The 24,418-nt window shown below is 39.3% G+C and overlaps 1 protein-coding gene across 1 annotated transcript in view; it reads right to left on the minus strand.

The window, feature by feature from the left end:
- Positions 1-24,418, minus strand: part of CCDC157 (coiled-coil domain containing 157) — a 204,934-nt gene that overhangs the window by 89,390 nt on the left and 91,126 nt on the right. Inside the window, exons 6-7 of the mRNA XM_086944736.1 lie at positions 9,941-10,117; positions 4,162-4,330 (exon numbers count right to left, since the gene is read on the minus strand). Of these exons, the coding sequence (XP_086800862.1) occupies positions 4,162-4,330; positions 9,941-10,117 (346 nt within the window). The remainder of the gene's footprint in view (positions 1-4,161; positions 4,331-9,940; positions 10,118-24,418) is intronic.

Raw genomic sequence — 24,418 nt, forward strand, 5'->3', positions numbered from 1 at the left:
GATATTTGTATTATTTTTTTGTTTTTTATTATGCATGTGTTATATGTTTTAGTTAAGTATTTAAAATAAATTAGTTTATATGTGTATTAATTTTATATATTAATACATTTATTTATAAGTCAATTATATGTTTTAGTTCCGGAGCGGGTTGTGGGTTTATAGGGGAATAGGGTGGGAAGTAATTTAATTGTAATTACTAAAATATTTTTTTATGTATAATTTACTTTGTAATAAATTATTATTTGGCAATTAATTATTTTAATTGATACATTAATTATATAATTGGTAATTAATGTTATTTTTAATTAAATGTTATGTTTTAGTACCGGAGCGGGTTGTGGGTTTATAGGGGAATAGGGTGGGAAGTAATTTAATTGTAATTAATAAAATATGTATTTATGTATAATTTATTTTGTAATTAATTATTAATTGGCAATTAATTATTTTAATTGATAAATTAATTATTTAATTGTTAATAATGTTCATTTTAATTAAATGTTATGTTTTAGTACCTGAGCGTGTTGTGGATTTATAGGGGTATTGGGTGGAAAGTAATTTTATAGTAAATATTTAATTATTTATACATTTTTAGTTATGGATAATTAATGTATTAAATAATTATTAATTGGTAATTAATTATTTTAATAGATAATTATTTTTTAAATTGTCAGTTAATATTTGTAAATATTTTTAAATAACTAGAAAAAGTAATTAAATATTTGAAAAAGAAATTCTAAAAATATTAATTTGTATAATGTATTTTAATTTTTAATATTGATTTAAATTTAAATAATATTTTATTGTTATGATAAATAATGTATTCTTTAATACGTATTATTTGGTGAGTAATATTTAATAATGATTATTTATTTGTGTTTGTTGTTAATTTATAGTCAATAAATTATTCAAATGTAATTGGTTTTATTAATTATTAATTGTTTTTTATTGATGTTGATGTACTTGAAAAATTAATTATACATTATTTTAAATATAAACATTATTTAGAAGTATGTGAAAATAAAAATCTATGTTATTAAACGCTTTCCTTACTGTTGCACCCTTTGGAGTTGGAATAGTAATTTTCCCCCCTACGCTATCCAAAGCTTTCCCTACTGTTGCACTCTTTGGAGTTGGAATAGTAATTTTTCCCCCTACGGTATCCAAAGCTTTCCCTACTGTTGCACTCTCTGGAGTGGGAATAGTAATTTTACCCTCTACACTATCCAACACATTCCCTACTGTTGCACTCATTGGAGTGAGAATAGTAATTTTTACCTACCCGCTATCCAACGCTTTCCCTAATGTAGCACTCACTGGAGTGGGAATAGTAATTTTTACCCACCCGCTATCCAACGCTTTCCATACTGTTGCACTCTCTGGAGTGGGAATAGTAATTTTACCCCCTACACTATCCAACGTTTTCCCTACGGTTGCACCCTTTGGAGTTGGAATAGTAAAATTTTTACCCTTACGCTATCCAACGCTTTCCCTAATGTTGCACTCATTGGAGTGGGAATAGTCATTTTTACCTACCCGCTATCCAACACTTTCCCTACTGTTGCACTCTCTGGAGTGGGAATAGTAATTTTTACCCCCTACACTATCCAATGCTTTCCCTACTGTTGCACCCTTTGGAGTTGGAATAGTAATATTTACCCTTACGCTATCCAATGCTTTCCCTAATGTTGCACTCATTGGAGTGGGAATAGTAATTTTGACCTATTTGCTATCCAACACTTTCCCTACTGTTGCACCCTATGGAGTTTGAATAGTAATTTCTAGCCTTACGCTATCCAATATAATTTATAATTATTTATGTGTTTCATAATATTTTTATTATGTTACATAATGTTGTATTTAATTAATTTTTTTAATATTGAAAGTATATTTCATTGTTTTTATGTATGAAATATAAATATTTATTATTATTTATGTTATTATTTTATGAGTGTTGATGTATTTGTAATTTATAGTATTTGTTAATATTTTTAAATTAATTAAAAAAATAATAAATATTATAATTAATTAAATATATATTACATATTGTATGTTTAATTTTAATTAAATGTTTAACATTAAATATGTATTATTTATTCATTTTAAACATTCTAAAATATTTTGACATAAGTTTAAATTATATAAAAGTATTATTTACTTTATATTTCTTTTTTTATAATAAAAAAACGATATATTTAATTACGATATTTTTAACATCGATATTTTAGTTTCGATATTTTTGTACTTACCATGTTGTAGATAGGGTGTCGATATACTTGCCTGCGATATTCCAGACTCGATATTTTGTCTGCCGATATCCTGTCTCTCGATATTCTGTCAGAGATTCGTCCAACAACACACCTGTTAATGTATTAAATGATAATAAAGACTCCTGTGAAGGACTTGACGGATCCAAAACTCCAGTCAATGAAGTAGTTTTAACCTCTTGTGTAGGTAAAATAAAATCAAGAGATTCTGCTGCTCTGTAAATTGCAGTCACAAAGGATGATATCTCCTCAGTAGCCATAACTGGTGTAGGGGATGATAAAACGATATCAGGAGTACTGTCAAACCCACTACCATCTTGCAAATCCTGCAAAATATCATCTTAAGGATATTCTGCATCACAAATAAGGCTCACTGTTTTCGGTTTTATTGATTTTTACAGATAAAGACTATCCAATTGCTTTATTTGATCCTGAAGGTCAGTTGTCTTCTACTATAGTGTATGCTAGGTCAGAACCCAATCTATATTTGTGATTAGGGCTCCCGGTTTTATGGTATTTATTTTTTCGACATTTCCGTCTGTATATAACTGACCTTCAGAATCAAATAAAGCAATTAGATCTGCTATTGGTGTTGGTGATGCCTTTTATGGTGTCGTATGCCACCTCGGGCAAGGAATTTGTGATGTCAATTGTGGCACCGATGAGAACAGTCATAGGTTCTACAACGGGTGGTCCCAACGTCTTCAGCCTCGAACTCTTAAACAAGAGGCACAGTTTGCGTCAATGACGGATCTGTTGATGTCTGACCAACCGGAGCCCTCCTCAAACCCGTGGAGCCCAAAGACATACCAACAGGATCCGGACTGACACCAGAGATCGAGTCCACAGCTTGCTTAAGCTGCTGGATCTGATCTCGTGTTGCACTGGGATTCGAAAGGGAAAAGATGTCGAAGAAGGATCCTTTGAAGGTGGATCCCCAAACGGAGAACAAATTCAAGTTGAAGACCTCTGCACCTCATGCAACTCCGAATGGCAGGAACAATGAGAGTGGAGAACAAGACTGCTCTCTTGACCTCAACTGAGATCGACTAGCCATGGACATCGAACAGGACCGAGTCTTCAATTTCCTGAACTCTGCTACTACGAGTTTTGTTTCTCATTCCCGAATCGCCTTCTTGTTCATCTTGGCGTATGACGAACACAAAAATCTTGTGGAGCTGTTGGTAACAGATCATACATGGCTTATAATCAGAAGGCTTTGGTGACATCCTGCACACAAAAAAAGCAATTTCTAGGCGAAATTACCCAACAACTGTCGAAGGACATTTGAAGCTCGGATCCGCGTCAGTTGATTCGGAAAGAAAGGAACTGAAGCCCGCACGAGCAGGTGATGTATATGTAAGGAAGCTGACGTTACAGCCACACGAGATGGAGTTACATAAGGAACCATGACATCACACGACACCACCTGTCGACGTTGGAGGACATCTCTATGCAATCGTTTCTGGATCCAATCTAACGCCTGAAGAATGTTCAGAAGGTGAGGAATCTGCAGTTACTATCAGAACTGCACTGTTACAGCATGTGCAAACCCCAAATCAACTGCATTGATTTTCTTTGCTGTGGTCAGTGACTGCTTCTGAACTGGCTTACTGCTGGGATAAGCTGGGTTCTGAGTCTCAGGGCTGCCATTCTGCTAGCAACCCAAGCGCTGGTAATCTGGTAATAATACTTAGGTCGGAGCCAAGGGTCAGGAGCTCTGCATCAATCATCCATCATGTCCGGCAGTTAGCCTTGAGTGAGTTGTTCTTGATGCAGAACCTTCCATACACTCTCATAGCTGGTCATTGTAACATAACTAATGAAATCAAATGACAAATGTCAAATAACAAACAATACTCTAGAAACACTATTTCTTCTCCATGTCATCACTTACTTTCAACATGAGCCTCGGGAGGAATATGCAGGTCTGGAAATGCCACAAGCAGTTTCTCCCTCTCCTTTCCTGCCTGGATCACGGCCTCGAGTTCTGAGATGTTCTTGTTCAGTTGTGATGTAGTCTCTTCCAAACTCTGTTTCTGCTGCTGAAGCTTTTCTATCATTTCCTATAATAGACCAATCATGCTCAATATGCAGAAAACGTCACCTTCTCAAATAACACCTAACTAAAATATGATGTATTCATTGTTGCAATACTTATACAAGGGATATCACCATACAGTGATGTTCTATGCACTCAGGCATAGATTTAAACCTCAATGCACTGTCTGTCTATACCTTACTTTCACCATGTGTGCCAACCACCACCTATTAAGTTAGCCTTGACTGACAACTATACGTGCAACCTGTTCTCCATGAAAAAAATAAAGTATATGCACCATCTCGGACCATTTACGGAGTTTCGCAAGCATTATTATACCTGTAGGATAAGGAATTTAGGCTTAGTTTATGGCTTTGGTTCAGTGCACATTTAATAGCTAAAGCTATTCCCTTCTTGGATAATTGGGCATGTATGCCTGTTATCATAGAATATTGTTTTATGTTTTTGTAATGGTGAAGATAATCTGCCAGTGGTATTTCTCTGTTGTCTACTTCTTTGTAGTAGTTTACTAAAAAAAAAAATGGTGTGGAAGGACTATTGATTGTCCGAGTCATTGTCACTAATGTAATTCAGTTTTTTTTCTTCAAACTCCGAGAGTATCACAGTAGCACTGTTTGTCATAGAAAGCATAATTTGCACCATTCCAGTGGTGACTTCCAGTTGTGAAATGAAAAAGAAATTAAATTAAATGAAGACTTGCATAATGTCAAAATGGTCACTAAATGGCCTCATTGTGCTAGGACCACTGGAAAATCAAGAAACCAGATATGACAGAACGAAAATAAATCACACATTAAAGAGAAGAATTATGAGATCCTCCCATAATACAAGGTATTCAAACATCTGATGCAACTATTGATGAAGATGTTCTCAGACACAATAGATAATAACAGGAAGGGGATGCACCCCTGTTCTCACTGCCTGCCAGGATTATAGATAAACTTATCCATGATGATCTTAGGGACAGTCTAATGGAAGACCTAATCTCAAATAAAAAGAGTCTTAAACATTATCAATTGGGTAACTCAATGCGACTCTCTCTTAGCTTCAGAGACATAATCATATCTTTGGTCTCCTGACTGGGAGAAAACTTTCTTACCATTATCCAGGTAATCCTTAATCAAAGAATTAGTAAGGAAATAACTTAAAAGGACATTTGTGATATGCTGTAATGGTAGTTAAATGTTCTTGTCTAAAAGATAATTGAAGGCCAGATCTATCCGGTTTGAGATAATCAGGCGGTACTGAATTTTCCTGGCAAGTTTCCCAGTGAAAGTTCCTCTCCAGAAATCAGATGCAGAACCTTTTCAATGTGAAAGTATATCAATATCTTGTGAAAGGAGGCTTTGCTTCTTACAAGAAAGTCATGCCATTATTTCCAAGATTCAGGTGGCCATAATCAAAATGCTCAAGAGATTGGTGGACATGCTAAACAGTGATTAGCTGGGATGCAGGATCTTGTCTCACATCCTTAAAAAGTAAATCGGTGTGTACAGAAAACTTCCTCTGTGTATGAATAGACAGATTACCAAAGATAATCAAGAGCGATGTGGTTCATTGTTTGAAGTGTTCCAGTTCTCTAGTCACTTTGGGAAGGAAAGGAATCAGAAGATATTCAAAGTAAAATGTCATTTACCGTTCTTTCAAAACGGTATTCCTTATGAAGAAGATCCCTAGATACCTGGATGCGTAGTCTTGTTATACTGTGTTTCCTTCTACAGTAAAAACATCAAGATCTGGAAAACCCTATACATGAAAGTGACCAGCACTTCATCCATCCACATCCACTTTACGTAGTGCCTTCCCATTAAGACTGTGAATACCTGGCAAGGGAACTGCTCTGATGTAAGTGTTCTGTTTCAGAAGCCAGAGCTTCCTTTGAGAGAACTGCTAGAAGGATATTTAATGGTGGTGAGCAGAGCAATATAGTAACTCTAAAATAACTAAATAAAATAATCCTGAATGTAGCCCACACCCCCTCTTTGTTAAGGTAATAATCATGACCATCCTCACCACCTGTAACAGGAGGAAATTAGAGATCATGGGCAGGAAGGATTTGAGGGTAAGAGGGACCATCCTTCACTCCATCATGTATATGCAGTATGTCTGTACTTTGTCTGATCACTTCCCCTTAGCAATGCAGTCGCACATCAGAAGTTCCCATCCCAACATAAAGGAGTTTATCACTACCAAATGACAGGGACAGGGAAAGGGTCTCCCCTCTGTCATGTTTTTCTTCTAACACCACCTTACCAGCGACAGTAGAGCCTCCTTAGTTAACAAAACTTGGTCATCGTAGGCTCCTGTTCTCTGGAGCCATTGTTCTTCTAAATACTCTTAAGAGTGCTCACGTGGGCAGTCTAGAATGTGATGATAATAGAAAAATGCAGAATTCCATTTAGCTTAGACCAGAGGAGACATGCTTGACTATTGGACAAGAAGTCATTTGGAATCACATACACCTGCTCTGCATATAGGCAGTCTGTCCTTTTAAGGACAATACTGTGTATGGATATAGCTATTTGTCAGAAAACACCTGTATTGTGGGCAACTGAAAGAAAGGCATCCTATAAATTTGTAGGGCAGATGCCATGTGGATGGAAAGAGGAAAGAAAGAAAGGCATGGAAAGAGAAAGGGAGACAAGAGTGAGTTGCAGTGTGTGCAGCATTAGGGTATGCTGATCAGGAAAAACACAAATACATCAAGAGAGGGACAAGTACATAAACCAAGGAAATGAGGAAGTGGGGAGTTTAGGGTTATGGAACAGAGGTCCATTGAAGAGTGAGGGCACAGGTAGGTGTTTGAAGGCTCTCCACAAGAGAGGCAAACACAGAAGGAGTAGGAGAAGTGGAAAGGGAGTAGGAAAAAAATGGGAGCAACATTAGAAGAGTGAAAATGGGGGCACAAGTAGCAGAAGGAGATGAAGATAAATAAGTATTGGGCTCCCCCACAACCCTGACAAAATAATATAAAAGCAATATGCAAGAAAATATTTATGTTATTTGTGTAGAAAGGGACTTGATAATGTATTTTTGACATAGGATGCGGTCACAGGATTGATGTTGACAATCTGGTTAGAGTAATTCATCTTGGAAAACATGTGGAAATGTGTTTTAGAGAAAGGCTTCATAGGAATGGGCTTCACTCACCTATACCTTACATGCAACTATCTGTGGCACTTTAGTCAGTATTTCATATATTTTACTTGATAATGAATTGCTTTTCTTGCGGTGGATATACAATTTAACCCTGTTTTACCCTGCAATGGATATCCTGCTTTTCCTGGCAGAGGTCTATCCAGAGCTTCACTGCCTGGTAAAACAAGCTTCCCCAGAACCTTGCTCACATTTAGTATGTGTCTGTAAATACACTGGTTTATTCTCTATTAAAATGATGTCTTAGTTGGAAGTAAATCCCATGATAGAGAATGTCTGGTGCATGGTTCGGGCCCTCAGCTCAACACACATCAACAGGGGCAACAATTTACTTCCTTGTCTCAGAGTCTCACTGGCACAATAAAACTTGTAATTTACACATTGCTTGCCGAATAACCAACTAACAGTCTGGCACTTAGGCATGCAAATGAACTGAGACCTATCCTTAGTCATTAGGGATAAATATGGGCCAACATATGGTGGTTTAACGGACAACATTATCAATGTCAATGGTTGGGAGGATCGCCATGATGAAGACTGGGCTGCTATCACATTATCTGTCTCGGTTTATTAGCATTCCTTTCCCACTCGCACAAAACTACCTTAAGGCACTTAGGTCACTGATTGGGTTTGCTTGGGGCACAAAATAGCCCTGTATTAAAATGTTAATCCTCCCATTATCATATAAAGGGGAGCATGGCCATACTGGACCTTAAGGTATATTGTTATTGTGTAGAAGTACAATATGCACACCAATGGTTTAATCCACTTCCCTTCACTCCACATCTAATAGTAGAAGAGGACATATTAATCTGTATGGTCTCAAATCAGTACAATTGTGGTGCTATAATAGCTGCCCTAGAGAGGCTGATCCAGTTAAATGTGCTTGATGGACTTTGGAAGAAACTATGGGAAAGAACATAAAATGATCCGCTCTATTCCCCAGAGGACCCACTGGCAGGTAATCCAAAAAATCCACCTACACTAGAGCTCAAAGGACTGTTCCATGTAGTAAGATGGGACTTTGTCCCATAGGAGAACAATAACCAACCAATAATTTTACAACACTACAGAATATTAGAGATAACAAAATTGCCAACACCTAGACATTTTGCTAAATATTTACCTGCGACTGGCAATGCACAAAACCCTTTCATTATATTCTCTTGAACTTCAACAGGTGCTCCCCTCACATATCTAATTACTACCATGAATAGTGGTAATTTGGTTGCCCTACATGCTTTCTCTGCCCCATAGTTTCAAGGAGGAACTACAAGTGAAGGAAGCTTGGGAGACGGAATTGTTTGACCCCTTTTCGGATAAACAGTGGTCATATTGTTGTGCTCAAATAGGGGGTGATTCCCTGAAATGAAAAGCATTGACAAATACACTTGAAATTTCTACACATAAACCACAGAGGTTATAATAATGTGATCTCCTAGCAGACTCACTTTACACTTGGCCTAAAAAACTCAAACTTTATATATTTAGTCCCGAAGTGTGCAGCAATATCTAACTACTTATCAAAAATATTTCGGAAAGTGTCTATCATGACAGAGATCACAGTAGTCCCATCACCATTGCTGGCCCTGATGGGGTATGCATGCAAGATACACAAGTTCACTGGCATAGCATTTTTGAGGCAAAAAGATAGGTGGCATTCAACTGAGGGAGGGGCCAATTACTAAAACACAAGAATGGATTAGAGTCCTGACATACTGTGACAACAACACTGACCTATGGTCCTCAATCATGCTACCCATAGTAAGGCCCAAAGATGTCTGCTCCTCATTACAATCTTATCTCATTGACCGCCTATTGACTACACAGCAACGAGAGAAGTGGACGGAAAAAGGCTACACAAAAAATGAAGTGCTGAGGGGTCAGATTTGTGGGACTGGCAACTCTGTACATGGTTATCGCCCGAGTAAAATGTGGATTAATATGTCCTAGGAGCGATGCATGCCAACAGCTGTAAACTACGTTTTCAGTGTCTTTCAACATCATCACATTTCAAAGGTTGTTTCATAAATGTACTCTACAACTATCTTTCATACTAACATTGATCTCATTAATCGAGGCAATGTAATGTTCTGTTTATTATCTTGTGAACATTGAATACATATTTTAAAGACACATGCATTTAAACATTAATATGAATCAGGAATGTTATATTATTATGATTCAGGAAAAGGACTTTGTCACAAACTACCATTCTTTCAATGTTGATAAAAGGAAATCGAAGACTGATTAGAAACTATTACAGTAATTGTGTCGCTAACTGGTTTACACACAATAGAGACTTGATGGTAGGAAATCTATTAAAAGCGATCTTTCCCCAGAACCTAGCTCCATCCTCACCCACTGCCCAGTTTAAAATGATTTTTCACACTCTCTCTAGCTGATTTTGGACACAAATAGCTTACATGATGCTCCATTCATGAATGTGTGCACTCACCCGTTGTTGCTTTAGTTGGGTCTCATCCTGCAGCTTACTTGTTTCTGCCATGCTCAGCTGCTCCTCCAACTGGGTCTTTTCCTCCTCTACCTCGCTCATGCTTGTTCTCAGTTCCTCACATTCCTGGTCCAAGCAGTCAAGTTGCTTCAGGAGAGCTTTTTGCTTGGTTTGTAGAGACTGCAATGATATTAACAGATAAAGAAAAATGCAGAACAACTAAACTATCACGGTAGTCAACATCACCAAGAACCTTCTACTTTAAGAGACAAAGAGAAAGCTTGTGAGGTAGAGCATTTGAGGACTGCGCTTTATATGGGTTACTTGCTAAAAATATCCAGAAAACAGATATCCAAAACAAAAAATGAAAAACTTATTTTTTTAGAGAATGAACGCTTGAAATATTTTAATGCAGTTCAGTATGGTTATCGTTGCAAAATGCATAATTTCTGAAGAACCCTGACAGAAGAAGTTGAGAGGTAAGGGAACACACTAGATTTACAACAACAAAAATATTTAGAAAGTTACCTCCATATTGCCAAGGTCATTGTAGTTATACTGTGACTCATGGTTTATCTGCAAGGGTGTGTCCACGGAAATTTGACAAAATATGGGGGGCATGGCTGGAAACAGATTGAGGCTACACTATATCGAACCTGGTATGTGGACACAGTAAACCACAATGTTATATGGTTCTCCTATGTTACCCAATGATCCAGACTTATGTAGAGATAGATGGATCTTTATTTAGCAGAAACATGGATTTATATATTGTCCTATTGAAGAGTCTGTAACAATGGTTGTTCTTTTTATTGTGTTATATTTATGAAAATAAAAACAAACCTTGAAAAAAGAATACTGCTGACTGTGCAATTTTTTAACTGCCAATTCACAGTTAGATTGTCATTGACAACTCTAAGTTAGCTCCTCATTTAGTCATTTACCTTTCCAGTCAGCTCATAATTGTCAGTTGCTAGCAAGTTATCAGTCAGCTTACTGTCATTTTCTAGAACACACATTATGACAACTTATTCTTGTCCATCCACATTTAACGTTTTCCAGAAACCAGAGGGGCATACATCGCCAAAAACGTGTAAGGATATCCTTGAGGTTCAAGTTTTTTGCCTGACCTGACCTAGTAATAAAATAACTTATCATTATAGCTCCCTGCTGAAATGGTTCTATAGTTCAACCATAGAAATCTGTATGAAACCACTATATGTGGAGAGGTTATCAAGGAATAAAGCTTTAGTTGGTACAACTGTGATAAATGTGAGTTGGTGTAGCTTCATAGCCTTCTTCAGGAAGATGTGCTTTCTCTGAAACAGTCTCATGTAGTTATTCAAATAAAGAATCCTTCTTCGTTAGAAATGTCAGAGTTTAGATGTACACTTCTGTCCTAAGCAGCGATTGAGAAGGAAGCCTGGACAAACTATTTCACAAAAAAGTGAAAAATGGTCTGTTGGTATCAGGCTTGTCGGAAACAAATTGTTTAAGGCGGATGCGCCTGAAAAAACAGAAGTAAATCCTCTTGTAACTTGAAGAAGTTACAGCGATCAGCGGGGACAAAGGAAATCCCCTTGCTGAGGAGTGAGATTTTGTCTGCGGACAAGGTGTGTTTAGACAAATAGGACCCCCTACTATCCCGGTGCCTTCTGGGAATCCCTCACTGACGTCTTCATTGATGCAGTATTACCATCTCAGGTAGTTTTTTGTCCCCTACCTGTTAATCTATCATCTACCACTATCATTTACTTGTCTCCGGGGCCTCAATTCGCATTTTTCCTTTTCCCTCTCTCCTCTCTGTACAGCACTATATTGAAATCAGTAACCATTGTACTGATGATGACCTGGAATTGAACAGGTCGAAACACTGTTGACTATTCAGCGCAAACCGTGGCATAATGTGGTCAATCAATTCAGTCCAAATCAAGATACCTACCTTGTATATATCTGATTTGTATCAATGACCACACAATTACTTGCTTTATTTGTTTTTCGCTATTCACTGTTTTCTCACCCCTGTGTCACTGGGCCATTCACCGTCACTAGCACGTTCAGTGCACACTTGTGTGTTATGGTTACCTTCTGTAAAATTGTACTGTAGTGCTGATACAACTACTTACGAATAATAATCTATACTCAATGAAACTTTCTCGTTGTCTCCCTTTCTTCTCCCCCTTCTTTAAGCGATTTATACAATCCTTGTAATTGTCCTCGCCAATGATTGCGGTTGAGACACAGTTGTTTTGTTACTTACTCCACACGGTCTCATCTGGGTTAACGGGTTTACTCATGTGTTTTGTATTCCTTCTCCTATATATGGTCACAAACGTCTCACTCATCATAAAATGTAGTCAGGGAATCTTTACTCCCTTTATAACATTTTTAAAGTTCACCTATGTTAGAGGTCTGAGCTAGCCTCGAACCCACAGGGTCTTAATGCTTTTAGGATTTTAGACAGAAATTGTTTTTGATGTGGTTTGGCGTGTTATTTAAATATATTGATTGAGTATATTGGAAAGCCTGGCCTTTTCCTGAGCGGACTAAAATAAAATGACTACATTTTCCAACACATCTCGGACTTGTTCTGATCCCTGTAGAGATATGGCTAAGCTGCAGGAGGTATATTCCGGAGCTGTGCTTTGGTAAGTCAAACACCCAGAGCAGGAGTGGGTAGCAACAGCACAGATCTACGCCCAGCTAGTTGGAAGTACGGGTTGTCCCCAGGACTTGGGTTCAGGGAACCAAAACGACAACTGCAGAAGCTTTAAAAACGCGCATGGACTGGCCACAACCTTAAAGAAGAAAGGAATATCATTGCACCATAATGAGGATTTGCTTTACCTGATAAGATATTGGTAACAACACAGAACTATCAGTATCCCAACTAGGCTCTTAATCATGGTGCCTGAATTTGCTCTATCTAAATCTCACCGCATTTGCTACATCTTGGTTGTCTAGGAAGAAACACAAAGTAAACAGAAGCGTTAAGAATTCTAAACTGTGTTCATTCACCTGGTCTAAATCATACCAAAAAAAAATACTACCCCAATAACTCTGCAACTCCAAAAGGAGTGACCAGCAGCCCAGGCTTGCCATTGGAATGCACCTATATTAAAGCAACTGACTGAAAGGGTGAAGGCCAGTGTGATTTCAGTAAGCGTCACAATATACACCTGGGCCCAATTCATGAAGGCACTTACATGTAGTAAAGTTACATGTGAAGAGTCTCCGCACTCATGAGGGAGTCACCTCATTTGTGTAGGGATCTCCGCACAGCGGACTGCAGAAAGTACGTTGTGTAGAGATTTCACCCCGAGTGCGCAGATTCCGCCATGATTGTGGAGACTCTGTACTTGTAACTTTACTACACGTAAGTACCTTCGTTATTTGGGCCCTTTGACTTTAAAGATAGATAATATGCAAGTAATTTGAAATGAAGGAAGCTTCTTAGAGAGCTGCAGCCATAGAAGATTCAATTGATACTCCGAAAGTTAAGGTGAACAAAAATGAGGCAGAAATAAAGACCAATACAAAATAAATTAAGATGTTAAGGGAAAGTTAAGCAGGACTAAAGTGAAGATGATTAGCATGAAGCGACACAAACTTGCCCACTGGAAATATTCACAGAACATTTTTAAGAAACTTACTCAATGATCCTAATGCTCTGAGAGCACACACACTCTACTAAGAGAAGACAAGTAATAAAGGTTGTTCGAGAGAAAGGGTACACTGGGTATGAGGGTGATAACATTTCTGACACTGGCTTCAGTGTTGGAGTGGAAGAATGATAGGCAACAGTTCAAAACAGATTTACTAAGATGACTGTCCAAAAATCATCACACATTACATTATATATACATGCATTCATAAAACAAGGTATTTCAATATTTGTTTTCAATTCCAGGAGAATAAAATGTGTAAGTGAGTAAGTCCATAATAGACCTCACTATGCTAATAACTTTGGCACAGTTTGACGAATATATACAAAATATTCAAAACTAGTTTGCTACTCATTTCAGCTGCAGTCCAGAAAGTTTCAGGGTGATTTGTGAAATGAGGGCTGAGAAAAGTAGGGTGGAGGGGTCCCAAATCATGTTTTCTCCATGCAATTTCCCCATAGGAGTTTCAGACACAACTACAGTCTGAATCACTAAACAGAATTACACCAAATTTGACAGAAAGCTAGATCTTGGTCTTGAAAGAATGGTTGTTGTAATTATGTGTAAATCTGTTAGGTAGTTTTGGAGTTATTAAAGAAAAAACATGCATGGCCAAAAACTTGTCGATTTGTCAATCGGGACAAGGTTCGCGGAGGGGGTAAATTAGAAATAGGATATAGGGCTGAGGATAGAGGTATTATGACCCATGAGACTTATCAAGGGGGTCTCTGAGGGACCCCCGCATGGCCTAGAAAATGCCCAAAACTGAGTTTATGCAACAAATCCGTGAATCCAGATTCCAATTTTTAAAAAATGCACCCACTCACAGACTCACTATTCATTTTTTACACTCCCACACAACCACTCACACATCCATACACCCATTCACACACCCATAATCACTCACAAACCCTCTCACACACCAATACAGTCACTGATACATCAACTCACAGACCTGTAGAACCATTCACCCATCCACTCACAGAACAACAAAGGCACTCACACACCCACTCCCAAACCCATACAGACACTCCCACGACCCCCATGTGAATCTGTGACAGAACCACGGGTCCAGATTAAAATTAAAAAACAATACATCCACTCATAGACCCACTTAGACACTCTCTCACACCCCCAAACAACCACTCATACATCCATACACCCAATCACACATCCATACAGTTATCTCAAGTAACTATAACTTGTGCCCTAAGGGAATTATAACTTGCGCCCTCACCATGCACTGCTAATTATTTCACATATCACTCATTAATTTTTCTATGACATCATTGATAATATCATTCAACATTTGCAGTGAAATTATTGATGAGAAAACTGTGCATGGTGGGAAGCGAGTTATAGTTACCTTAGGGCACAAGTTATAGTGACTTGAGATAACTATAACTATAACTGCTGAATTTCTATGGTTTTGTATGGGTAAAATCTGAACCTAACTGTAACGTCCCTGTAACCTTTGGTTTTTTTTTGTGAATTTTGACTTTTTTTAAGTCTATTTCCACACTATAACGTCCATGTAACAATTTTTTTCAGTGAAAAAAAAATATATATATATACACACAAACACACATATATATATATCCACATAACATTACCCCTACAGCCCTTTTCCACTACCCATCAGTAAAACCTAACATTTCCCTTACCATCCCTTAACCCTAAAATTACCCTTACCATTGTTTCCCACTACCCATCCTATAACCCTAAAATGTCTCTTACCACCCATCACCACTACCCAGCCCTGAACCCTAAAATATCCCTTACCACATTTTACCACTACTGCACATTAAATGTAGCTTTACTGTTATTTGTAATATAAATATATATGGTACCCAAAAAACTACTGAATGAATTACACAAATTCAACAGGAAGCTAGATTTTGGTCCACAGATTGTGCTTTTTGTGATTTGATGTAAATCCGTTCAGTAGGTTTTGAGAAATGAAAGGACAAGCATAATTATATATCTGGACGGTTGGGTCCGCGAGAGTGAGCGCCAATTTAAAAATAGAGCATTCTGATTGGCCCAGGGAGCTTTTTTATCCTTGGGCCATCTCGCTCCTGTTGGAGTCAAACTTCAGCAAGAGTGAACACTCTGATAGGCTACCAGCAACATGAGAAAAATGTTGCTAGCAGCCATTACAGGACTCTGGGACTTAGTCCCCTGTCCTGAAGTTAAAAGATAATATAAGGAGGCAGGGTTGGGATACCCTGATGCCCTAGGCCCCATGGGGGCACAGACGGACCAACGCCTCTGCCCCTCAGGCAAAAAATAAAACAAATCAGCAAAAAAAGCAGTAATCCAGTTGGATCAAAAAAGGAAAAAATGTTGGGTAGGCAGCATTTATAAAGTTTAAGCCCCGGGTAAGCCACCCTGGTGGCTGTATTCATAAAGGAGAGGGTGTCTGAGCCCCCAGAGCCCCCGGGGACCACACCTGAAATTTGTTTCAATGGGGTGGGAGCCCAGGTGCTCCCTCCCGAGGCTCCAAAGGCAGATCAAAATATTCCTCCCACTCGTAGGAAGCAGCATTAGTAGCTGATCCCTGCGGGCGGAAGCAATGCTGGCTCCTGCTACATGCGGGAAACTGGCTGAGGCTGTGGTGCCTTAGCGCTCCCTCCGTGGCCCCCAATGAGAGAATGGTGGGTGCCTTGGGTGGGCAGCAAGACACCCACCTTTTACAAATGTGGGCGCCATGGGTTGGGGTCCCGGGGGTCGATAACGGTTTCCTTATAAAAATGCACAGCCCTGGTAGATAGGGTCCTCAGGGCATAAAGAGGCTTTGGTCCCCCTCCCCTTTTAACTTATATGCAATACCCAGGGGGATGGGGTCCCCAGGGCCTAAAGAGTCTTGGGGAAGGTGTGCCGTGTGTCCTCCTTACCCTGTAATAAAAAGGCCCTGGGGGGTGGGGTCTCCAGGGCCAGGGCCTATGGCCAACCCCCCGCCACGCACAGCCAAAGGTTATGTGCAGTGTAGGGTTGGGCTGCCTTTGGTGAGGTTAATATTTAGCGGAAACAATGGTTCTGTTGTGGCCAAATGGTCCAATAGAAAGTGACCATGTGGGGTATACTATGTTGGGAATGGAGACAATTAGTTAAAAAAAATTCATGGGAGCGGTAAATATACAGAGGGACATGTAGATCAATTTATGACTGTAATTTATTTTCGTGATGGTGATTTAAAAACAAAAACATTGCATTGACGACAATATTGGAGACTCCTCAAGAGTTTACATAATGTAAGGAGTTCCTGTTGTAGGGGGTGACGGCGTTTCGATCTCAATTATTCGAGATCATCTTCAGGACATACAATAGGTGAGCAATTAGGTCACCTAAATAACCCCAGCTGTTCGCAAAACTTGGCTCTCAACAATTCCAATTCTTGCTTATCTTGGTTTCTGCGAATAATTCCGGGCATAATTAAGAAGTATTGATCACGCTTTCTCTTCATTCCTCTCATACTGCGCCGTCTAGGACCAGACCTACTTGCTCACCTATTGTTTGTGGAGGAACTATATGTTATGAATATATATGTCCCTAATTCAAATGATCCTACCTTCTGGCATGTAATTAACCTTTCTTTAGACCCTATTGTAGATAGACACTTAGCATTTAAATTTAGATCTCCCAGGGCACACAAACAATTGCTTAATATGTGCACTTCACATAATCTTCTAGATGCCTGAAGACTTCATAACCCTACGGGTAGTGATTTCACATTCTTCTCATCTCCTCACTCAAGCTTGTCTCGCATGGATTACCTTCTTGTCAAGGCCTCCCTTCTTAAAATTTTTATTTTTTTCCATTTTACTCTACTCTAGTTATTCATTTCTTCCTCTCTTTCTCTGCTTCTGCTCCTTTTACCATTGTTACTCTGGTACCCCCCCTTACTTTAGATATTACTTTCTTTTTTCCTCTATTTTTCTTGTTTTCTTATCTTCATATTTTTTGCTTTTCTCTTTTGTCTCAAATTTTTCTTTCCCTTTTTATTCGCTCTGCTTTTTATATACCACAATATATCCGCATTTATTCTATTGTTCTCCAATATTGGGTTATGATCTGCTATTAACTATTTCTTTATCATTTTCACATATTTGTTCTATTTTGCATTTGATTTATTATCATATGTATTTTCTTCTCTTGCTATGACATTTTACTGCTTTGCTTTTATCTTTGTATTTTATTCAATATTTTAATAAAAAATTTCAACACAAAAATATTTCGGATACTATAATCCACCCAATAGTTACTTCTGATCATGCAGTGATTTCATTGTCTATTCTTAGCCTCAAAAAAACAAAAGGGAGCCGAAACTGGTGCTTAACCACTTCAAAGCTGGGCAAATTCCCCTGCTGTGCTGGGGGCGGGGGGCGTGCACAGCGCCCCCAGGCTCATGACGAGGTCAGCTAATCATGAGCCGCGGTGGTCGTGTGCTCTCGTCATGACCACACACGTTTCTTTAGAACACTCGCACAGCAGGGGAATTAGCCCAGCATGCGAGCGTTCTAATGGTCATGACGAGCTCAGCTCGTCATGAGCACACGAGCACCGTGGCTCATAACGAGATGAGCTCGTCATAAGACTCGAAGGTGCTAGATACGTAGATTTCAGACAATTATGCTGACGTTGTGGATCTTAACAGTGAGATCAAGTGTTTTTTCAGAGAAAACAAACAATCGGTTGACTCTCCGATAATACTGTGGGATGCGTTCAAATGTGCCAGGGGGGGTCAAATAATTAAAACATGTCTAAAAAGAATGGGGATATTAAGAGAACCCTTCAATCTCTAGGAGACTAAATTAAACTAAAAGAAAAGTTATACAGATATTGTAGCAACAACCCCCTCCTCCAAGACATAAAACAGTTCAACTCCATAGTCAGTAAAAGCGCCTAACCTGGGGTTCACAGCCAAAAATCTCGTCAACTGGTGTTACGTAACAGAGTTAGTAAATCACTTGCAACTATGCTCAAATTTGTCAATACCAATACTTCGTAAATTACTCATATCATGGATAAGGATGGTTCGGAAAAATTCTTCACCCAGGAGATCCTTGAAGTATTTAGTGATTTCCCTGCAAATCACTAAATACTTGTTTTTTAGTTTACCCTGCAATTGACCTGCAAAAGACCTGCGTTAAATCGGTTTGTAAGAAGTTTCTCCATTCATTTCCCATTTCTACAGTATGGAAAGACGACTAATTGAATTTAGGATGACCAATTGAATGGGAGGAGATTATCAAAGCAATCAAAGCCACCCGCTCAGGGAAAGCTCCTGGCCCGATGGTTATCCCATCGCCTTTTAAACGACCTTTACCTCGCTCATAAAGTATATCAAAAATATTTTTGACCATTACATTTTGTCCGGTAAGGTCTCAGGAATGGCCACTGAGGCTACCACAGTGGTCATACTCAAGTAAGGTAAGGATAATTCGGATTTAAAAAAATCGCCCTATTTCCTTATTAAACATGGAGGCAAAAACTCTGTGCAAAAATACTAGTAGATAGAATGGAAAGTCACATTCCGAAACTCATCCATAACTAGCAGGCGGGCTTTGTCAAAGGTAGACTTGCAAGGGGTAAAATTTGTACTTTCTGTCACATCTTAGAGAAAGCTTGTCTCTCTTCGTAACCGACAGCGGCAATTTCTTTTGACACAGAGAAGGCATTTGACAAGGTATCTTGACCTTTTTTACATGTGGTTCTAGAATCACATAACCGAGGTACCCCTTTTACTAACAAGGTCGTGGCACTCTAAGCCAACCCCAAAGCTAATATTAGAATTATTGGCACAACCTCCCCCTTTTTTGACTTCCACCGAAGAATGAGACAAGGATGTCCCCTCTCACCTTTCTTCTAGCCATTGACCAATTACTTAGGCTTCTTAATGCAGACCCGGGCAGCAAAGGACTCAAATTCGGTGCACACACATTCAAGATGGTTGCATACGTAGACGATGTCCTCATCTTCCCAGAAGATGTCGAATCAGCAATTCCTTCTATAATTAACATTACACATGAATCTTCGATAGTCTCTGGCTTTACCCTTAATAAAGACAAAACGGACGTGTTCCCCTTAAATCCACTTTGCCTTCCTTCTCAGCAAGGTGACTCGTGCCTTAAATGGCATCTCACACATCTAAAATATTTGGGAATTTGGATTTGCAGGGACCTTAAAAACATTGTATTTTTTTACTGAATCTCACACTATCAACTAAGTGAAAGATCTCTTATTGGCCTGGTTAACCAAATATATTTGCTGTTGGGGTAGGCTACAGACACTTCCCTCTCGGAACATTCGCTCTGCTCACCTCTCACTTCTTACCATACCCGTATTCAAACGAGTACGACAGGGTGGCCGCCGATTTGCCACACTCTCCCCTAGACTGTGGAACTCCTTCCCGCTGGAGATCTGCTCCTGCACTGACCTATTGCAATTTAGGAAGTCCCTTAAAACGTGGCTATTTGCACAAGCCTATAACTAAAGTTGTCTGCTGATAATCTCTGAGCCTTCATAGCGCCATGAAACTACCCGGTGTACGTGCGCTTTATAAATCATTATTAAAATTAACATTAACATAACACTTAGATGATTAACCCAACAGTTATTTTCCTATTTTCCATGCTCCCTCTGAATCTTTCCTCGTCTTTCTTCCAAGAAATTTACAAACTCGCCACTAGATTTCTACGGAGAGACAAGAAGGCACAGATCTCCTAAAAGTCTCTCAGGAAAACGCTCACTTTAGGGGGTTGTAATCTTCCGAACTGGAAACTATATTATCCAGCATTTTTAGCTTCCAGATTGCCCCTATACTCCACCGTGAATATATATTGAGCGAGAACTGTGCTCTCCTTTTAATACAGCCTCTCTTGTCACAATGTCGAAATTCACACCAATACACTCTCAATGTATTATTTCTGATACGGCTCATGCGCTAAGAAGCCCTGATAGGCGTTCTGCAACACCCATTTAAAAAACAGAAAGACATCATTATTGCTCAACCCTAAGCTCATTACTGAAGTTGAGCTCAGTAACGCTTCTGAATGGGCTTCCAAAGGTATCGGATTAGGTAGAGACCTTTACGACACCAATCACGATCCGCTTCCCTTCTGTAACATATCGAGGAAATACAATCTCAATACTATAAACTTTTACATGTTTTTAAAAATCAAAGTTAAAATATCTTAACCTACCCTCTCTATGAACTCTGCACTAGTCACACATCTAGGCCCCTGTAATGTTCGGGGCACATAGGGGGTCAATAGGATGGCGGGCGGACTTTGCCCGCCCGCCATCCTCACGGGGATTGGGACCACCCGCCATAAGGGTGGGGGTCCCGTGGGCGGTATTAGGATGTGCCCGCCACAGTGGCGGGCACACCCTGCATTGTTGGCATTGTGGCGGGCAGCGCTCTCAGCACCGCCCGCCACAATGCTAACAATGCATTAATGCATTTGCATAGACAAAGCGGCAGGCACCGCGTGGTACCCCCATGTGCACCCCCACCTCTCCTTCACTCTGGGGGCCTGCAAGGGGCCCCTGAGTGAAGACCGCATGCCTTTCCATGGCGCCATCGCCTCGCGGAAAGACATCATAATATGGCTGGCAGGGTCTATTAAACACCGCCACCATATTAAACCTTTTCCGCCCCGGTCGCCTTGCGACCAGGGCGGAAAAGTGGCAGACGGACTTTCCGTCCGCATCGGTCCCCCCCCGCCATCCTAATATGGCAGGGGGAAATATAGATGCGGATGGCGGGCGGAAACGCCAGCCTGGTGGGGGCAATCCGCCTGCCATCCTAATGGGCCCAATAGTGTCCAAAGAGGAAATTATTTTTTCTCTTCTTCCCTCCCCGCAGCCTATGATTACCTGTGCCAAACGGTCAAAACACTTCGAAGAAGAAGTCTATCAACACATCTCTTCTGATACTTGCCATTCGATTGGGAAATCCACTTTATGACATAAAATTGCTCCATCACTCATTTTAGAGAAAGTTTTCACAATGAACCTTTTACACTTTTGAGATATGAACACCTGCTGGAACTGTAATCTAGAACCTGGCAACTACCAACATATGTTCTTTAAATGCACATTTTTAGATTCATGTGGGATGCCTATACAGAAACAGCAGTCTATAATCTTTAATACTCCCATTAACCTTTCGTTACCTATGATTATGCAGGGCCCCTGGGCCGCACAATTTTACCTGCCTCTTGACATTATGGACTTAGCACTGCTGGATTTCCTATTAACTATTGCAGTTAAACTCATACTTTCTAAATGAAAATCTTTTCAACACTTATCTTACCACATGTGGTTGGCCTGGGTGTCATATCTTTGGGGAGCAGATTCACTTCTCTTGAGTAAACAATTTCGCCTCCCATTGCTAGCATGGTCTGGCACTCCTTGGATAACTATATGGATCTAATTTCTCAGGGCCTGGTGGCTCAACATCCTTTTGGACCTCCTTCCTAAGATTTCTCGTAATATAGATGAAGCAGATATCCATTCACTGCAAACCCTTAAAGCCTTCCTTTCTTTCCCAGCCTTCTCCTTCCTATTTGCTCCTCTTTTTCTAACTAACTGGCGATACATACTTTCATGCACATCAGTGATGTCACTGACCATGACATGGGGGATGTAATATGTGAGGTCATGAGCAGTGCGTTGCGGCGTGCGAGTTATAGTTAGCTCAGCTATTTATAACTGCGGAATTTCTCTGGTTTTGTACGAGTGAAATGTCAGCATAACTAGAAACAGGAAAACAATGCTTTTTGGGCTCAAAGGGCTTCAGCCCCCTCCCACTCCCCCCCCCTACCGTTGTGTGTGTCAGCCCGACTGAGACAGCTTCCCGGGCACACACACAGCTGCACCGAGTACTTCACAGGTCTTTAAAAAGACCATTTACTTGCTAACAAGGCTTTGTTGTGTCTCTACCCCTTCTTTAAGCCCCTGCATCTCCACTCTGCATATTGCTGGAAGAATCAGTCCCCCCTCCACTAAATTTTTAGTAGCCCCCCCCCCCCTGAAATTTGGCTCTAGTTGCGCCTCTGACTAGAACACCCCTGTAACCTTTGGTTTTTTCATTCAATTTCTAAGAGGTTATTAAATTTTATTTCCTAACTGTAAAGTCCCTGTAATCTTTCAGTAAATTTCTAAGTTTAAAAAAAAATGCTAAATCCTCTCTGTAACGTCCCTGTAACCTTTGTTTTTTTCAGTGAATGTCTAAGGTTTTTCAAATTCTATTTCCCAACTATAACGTCCATGTAACCTATAATTTTTAAATTGAATTTTTAAGGTTTTTAAATTGTATTTTCTGTCTACAATGGCTCTATAAGAGGTATTTTTATAAACTTGTATTTTCTTCAGTCAATTAATAAGCGTTGAGTTTTTTAAGCCTTAGATTTTTTATATTTGCAACAACGTCGCGATACCCGAGGGCACATTGTGAAAACGTGAAAAAAGCAGACATTCAATGACCACCAACACATTCAAAAATAATATGTAAAAAAATCCATTCTGAACATTGCCCTACGCATATTACTATATACATTCTTCTTTCAAAGCATGTTTAAACCCATATTTTTGTAATAAGTTTCTTTAAAAGCCATCTTTCAGACCTATTTTCAGTTTTCACGGTTATTAGGGACATTGCGACAGTTGTGCCTTTTAAATAAAGTGAAAACACATACATGTACACATATTACTGTATTTTACACACTAGGGGTTTATTACTGTACACTTCAAAATCATGCTTTTCTAGTGTATTTCAAGAACAAGGATCCCTACAACCTTTTATCCGAAAGAGGAAAGCAAAAGCAGGAATTCAATAGCTACCACCACATTAAAAAATTATAGCTATATAATTAATTCTAACCATCATAGTAGATACCTCACTATATAAATAACTGTATAAAAACATTGATCAAAATCTCAATATCTCTATAAGAATACGTATTAATTATTCACTGACATCTTTAAATTTCCAATATGCGCAACAAAGCTTTATAGTGGCGATGTCCCTGCGATGTTACACAGGGCGGTGGCACCGCGGTTATCATGTGCAATGAAAAAAATCTATTTTGGGGACATAACTTGTTTCACTAACACCACCATTGCTTTGACCCCTTATGTTAGCTATTTTCCGAAATTTTCAACCCCGGGAACCATTACTGATAAATTAAATGGCGGTCGCAACTTTCTGTTCAGGTTGCGTCACACCAATCAGAGCATTCCCATTGGTGCATGCATTCGCGATTCATCGCAAAATCACAGTGAAAGATCCATGGCCAGAGATATCACTATCATTTTAAACTTACATTTATCAACAACTACTGAACGGATGTACACCGAATGAGCAAAAGGCACTTCCTTGAACCAACATCTACCACCCTACCTAATTTGGTGTAAGTCCGTTCAGTGGTTCAGGCTGTAGGTGTGGCTTAAGGTTCCTATTGGAATTAACATTACAAACGCAACCTTATTTCTTGCACCAAATTCTCGGGACCCACTGCACGGACCACCTCCAAATTTTCCATAACAATAGAACCCACCTTGACACTTTTTGGGGACAATATCATGAAGATTGGTCAAACAACACCAATGTTATAGCCAGTAGGTAATAATATTGTAAAAGCGCTTGCATGGAAAAGACATGAGTGGTATAGGCTGTATGGTACAAGTATTGGGTTGTAAATGTTGTGTGGTAAGGCTGTTTCATATCTACTGAAGTATTTCACTGTGTAATGTGTTGATTATACATTGAATACGTGGTGGTTTCTCATTCAAGGCTATTTGATAAAAT

The sequence above is a fragment of the Lissotriton vulgaris genome, chromosome 11, assembly GCF_964263255.1.
Source record: "Lissotriton vulgaris chromosome 11, aLisVul1.2, whole genome shotgun sequence".
NCBI lineage: Eukaryota > Metazoa > Chordata > Amphibia > Caudata > Salamandridae > Lissotriton > Lissotriton vulgaris.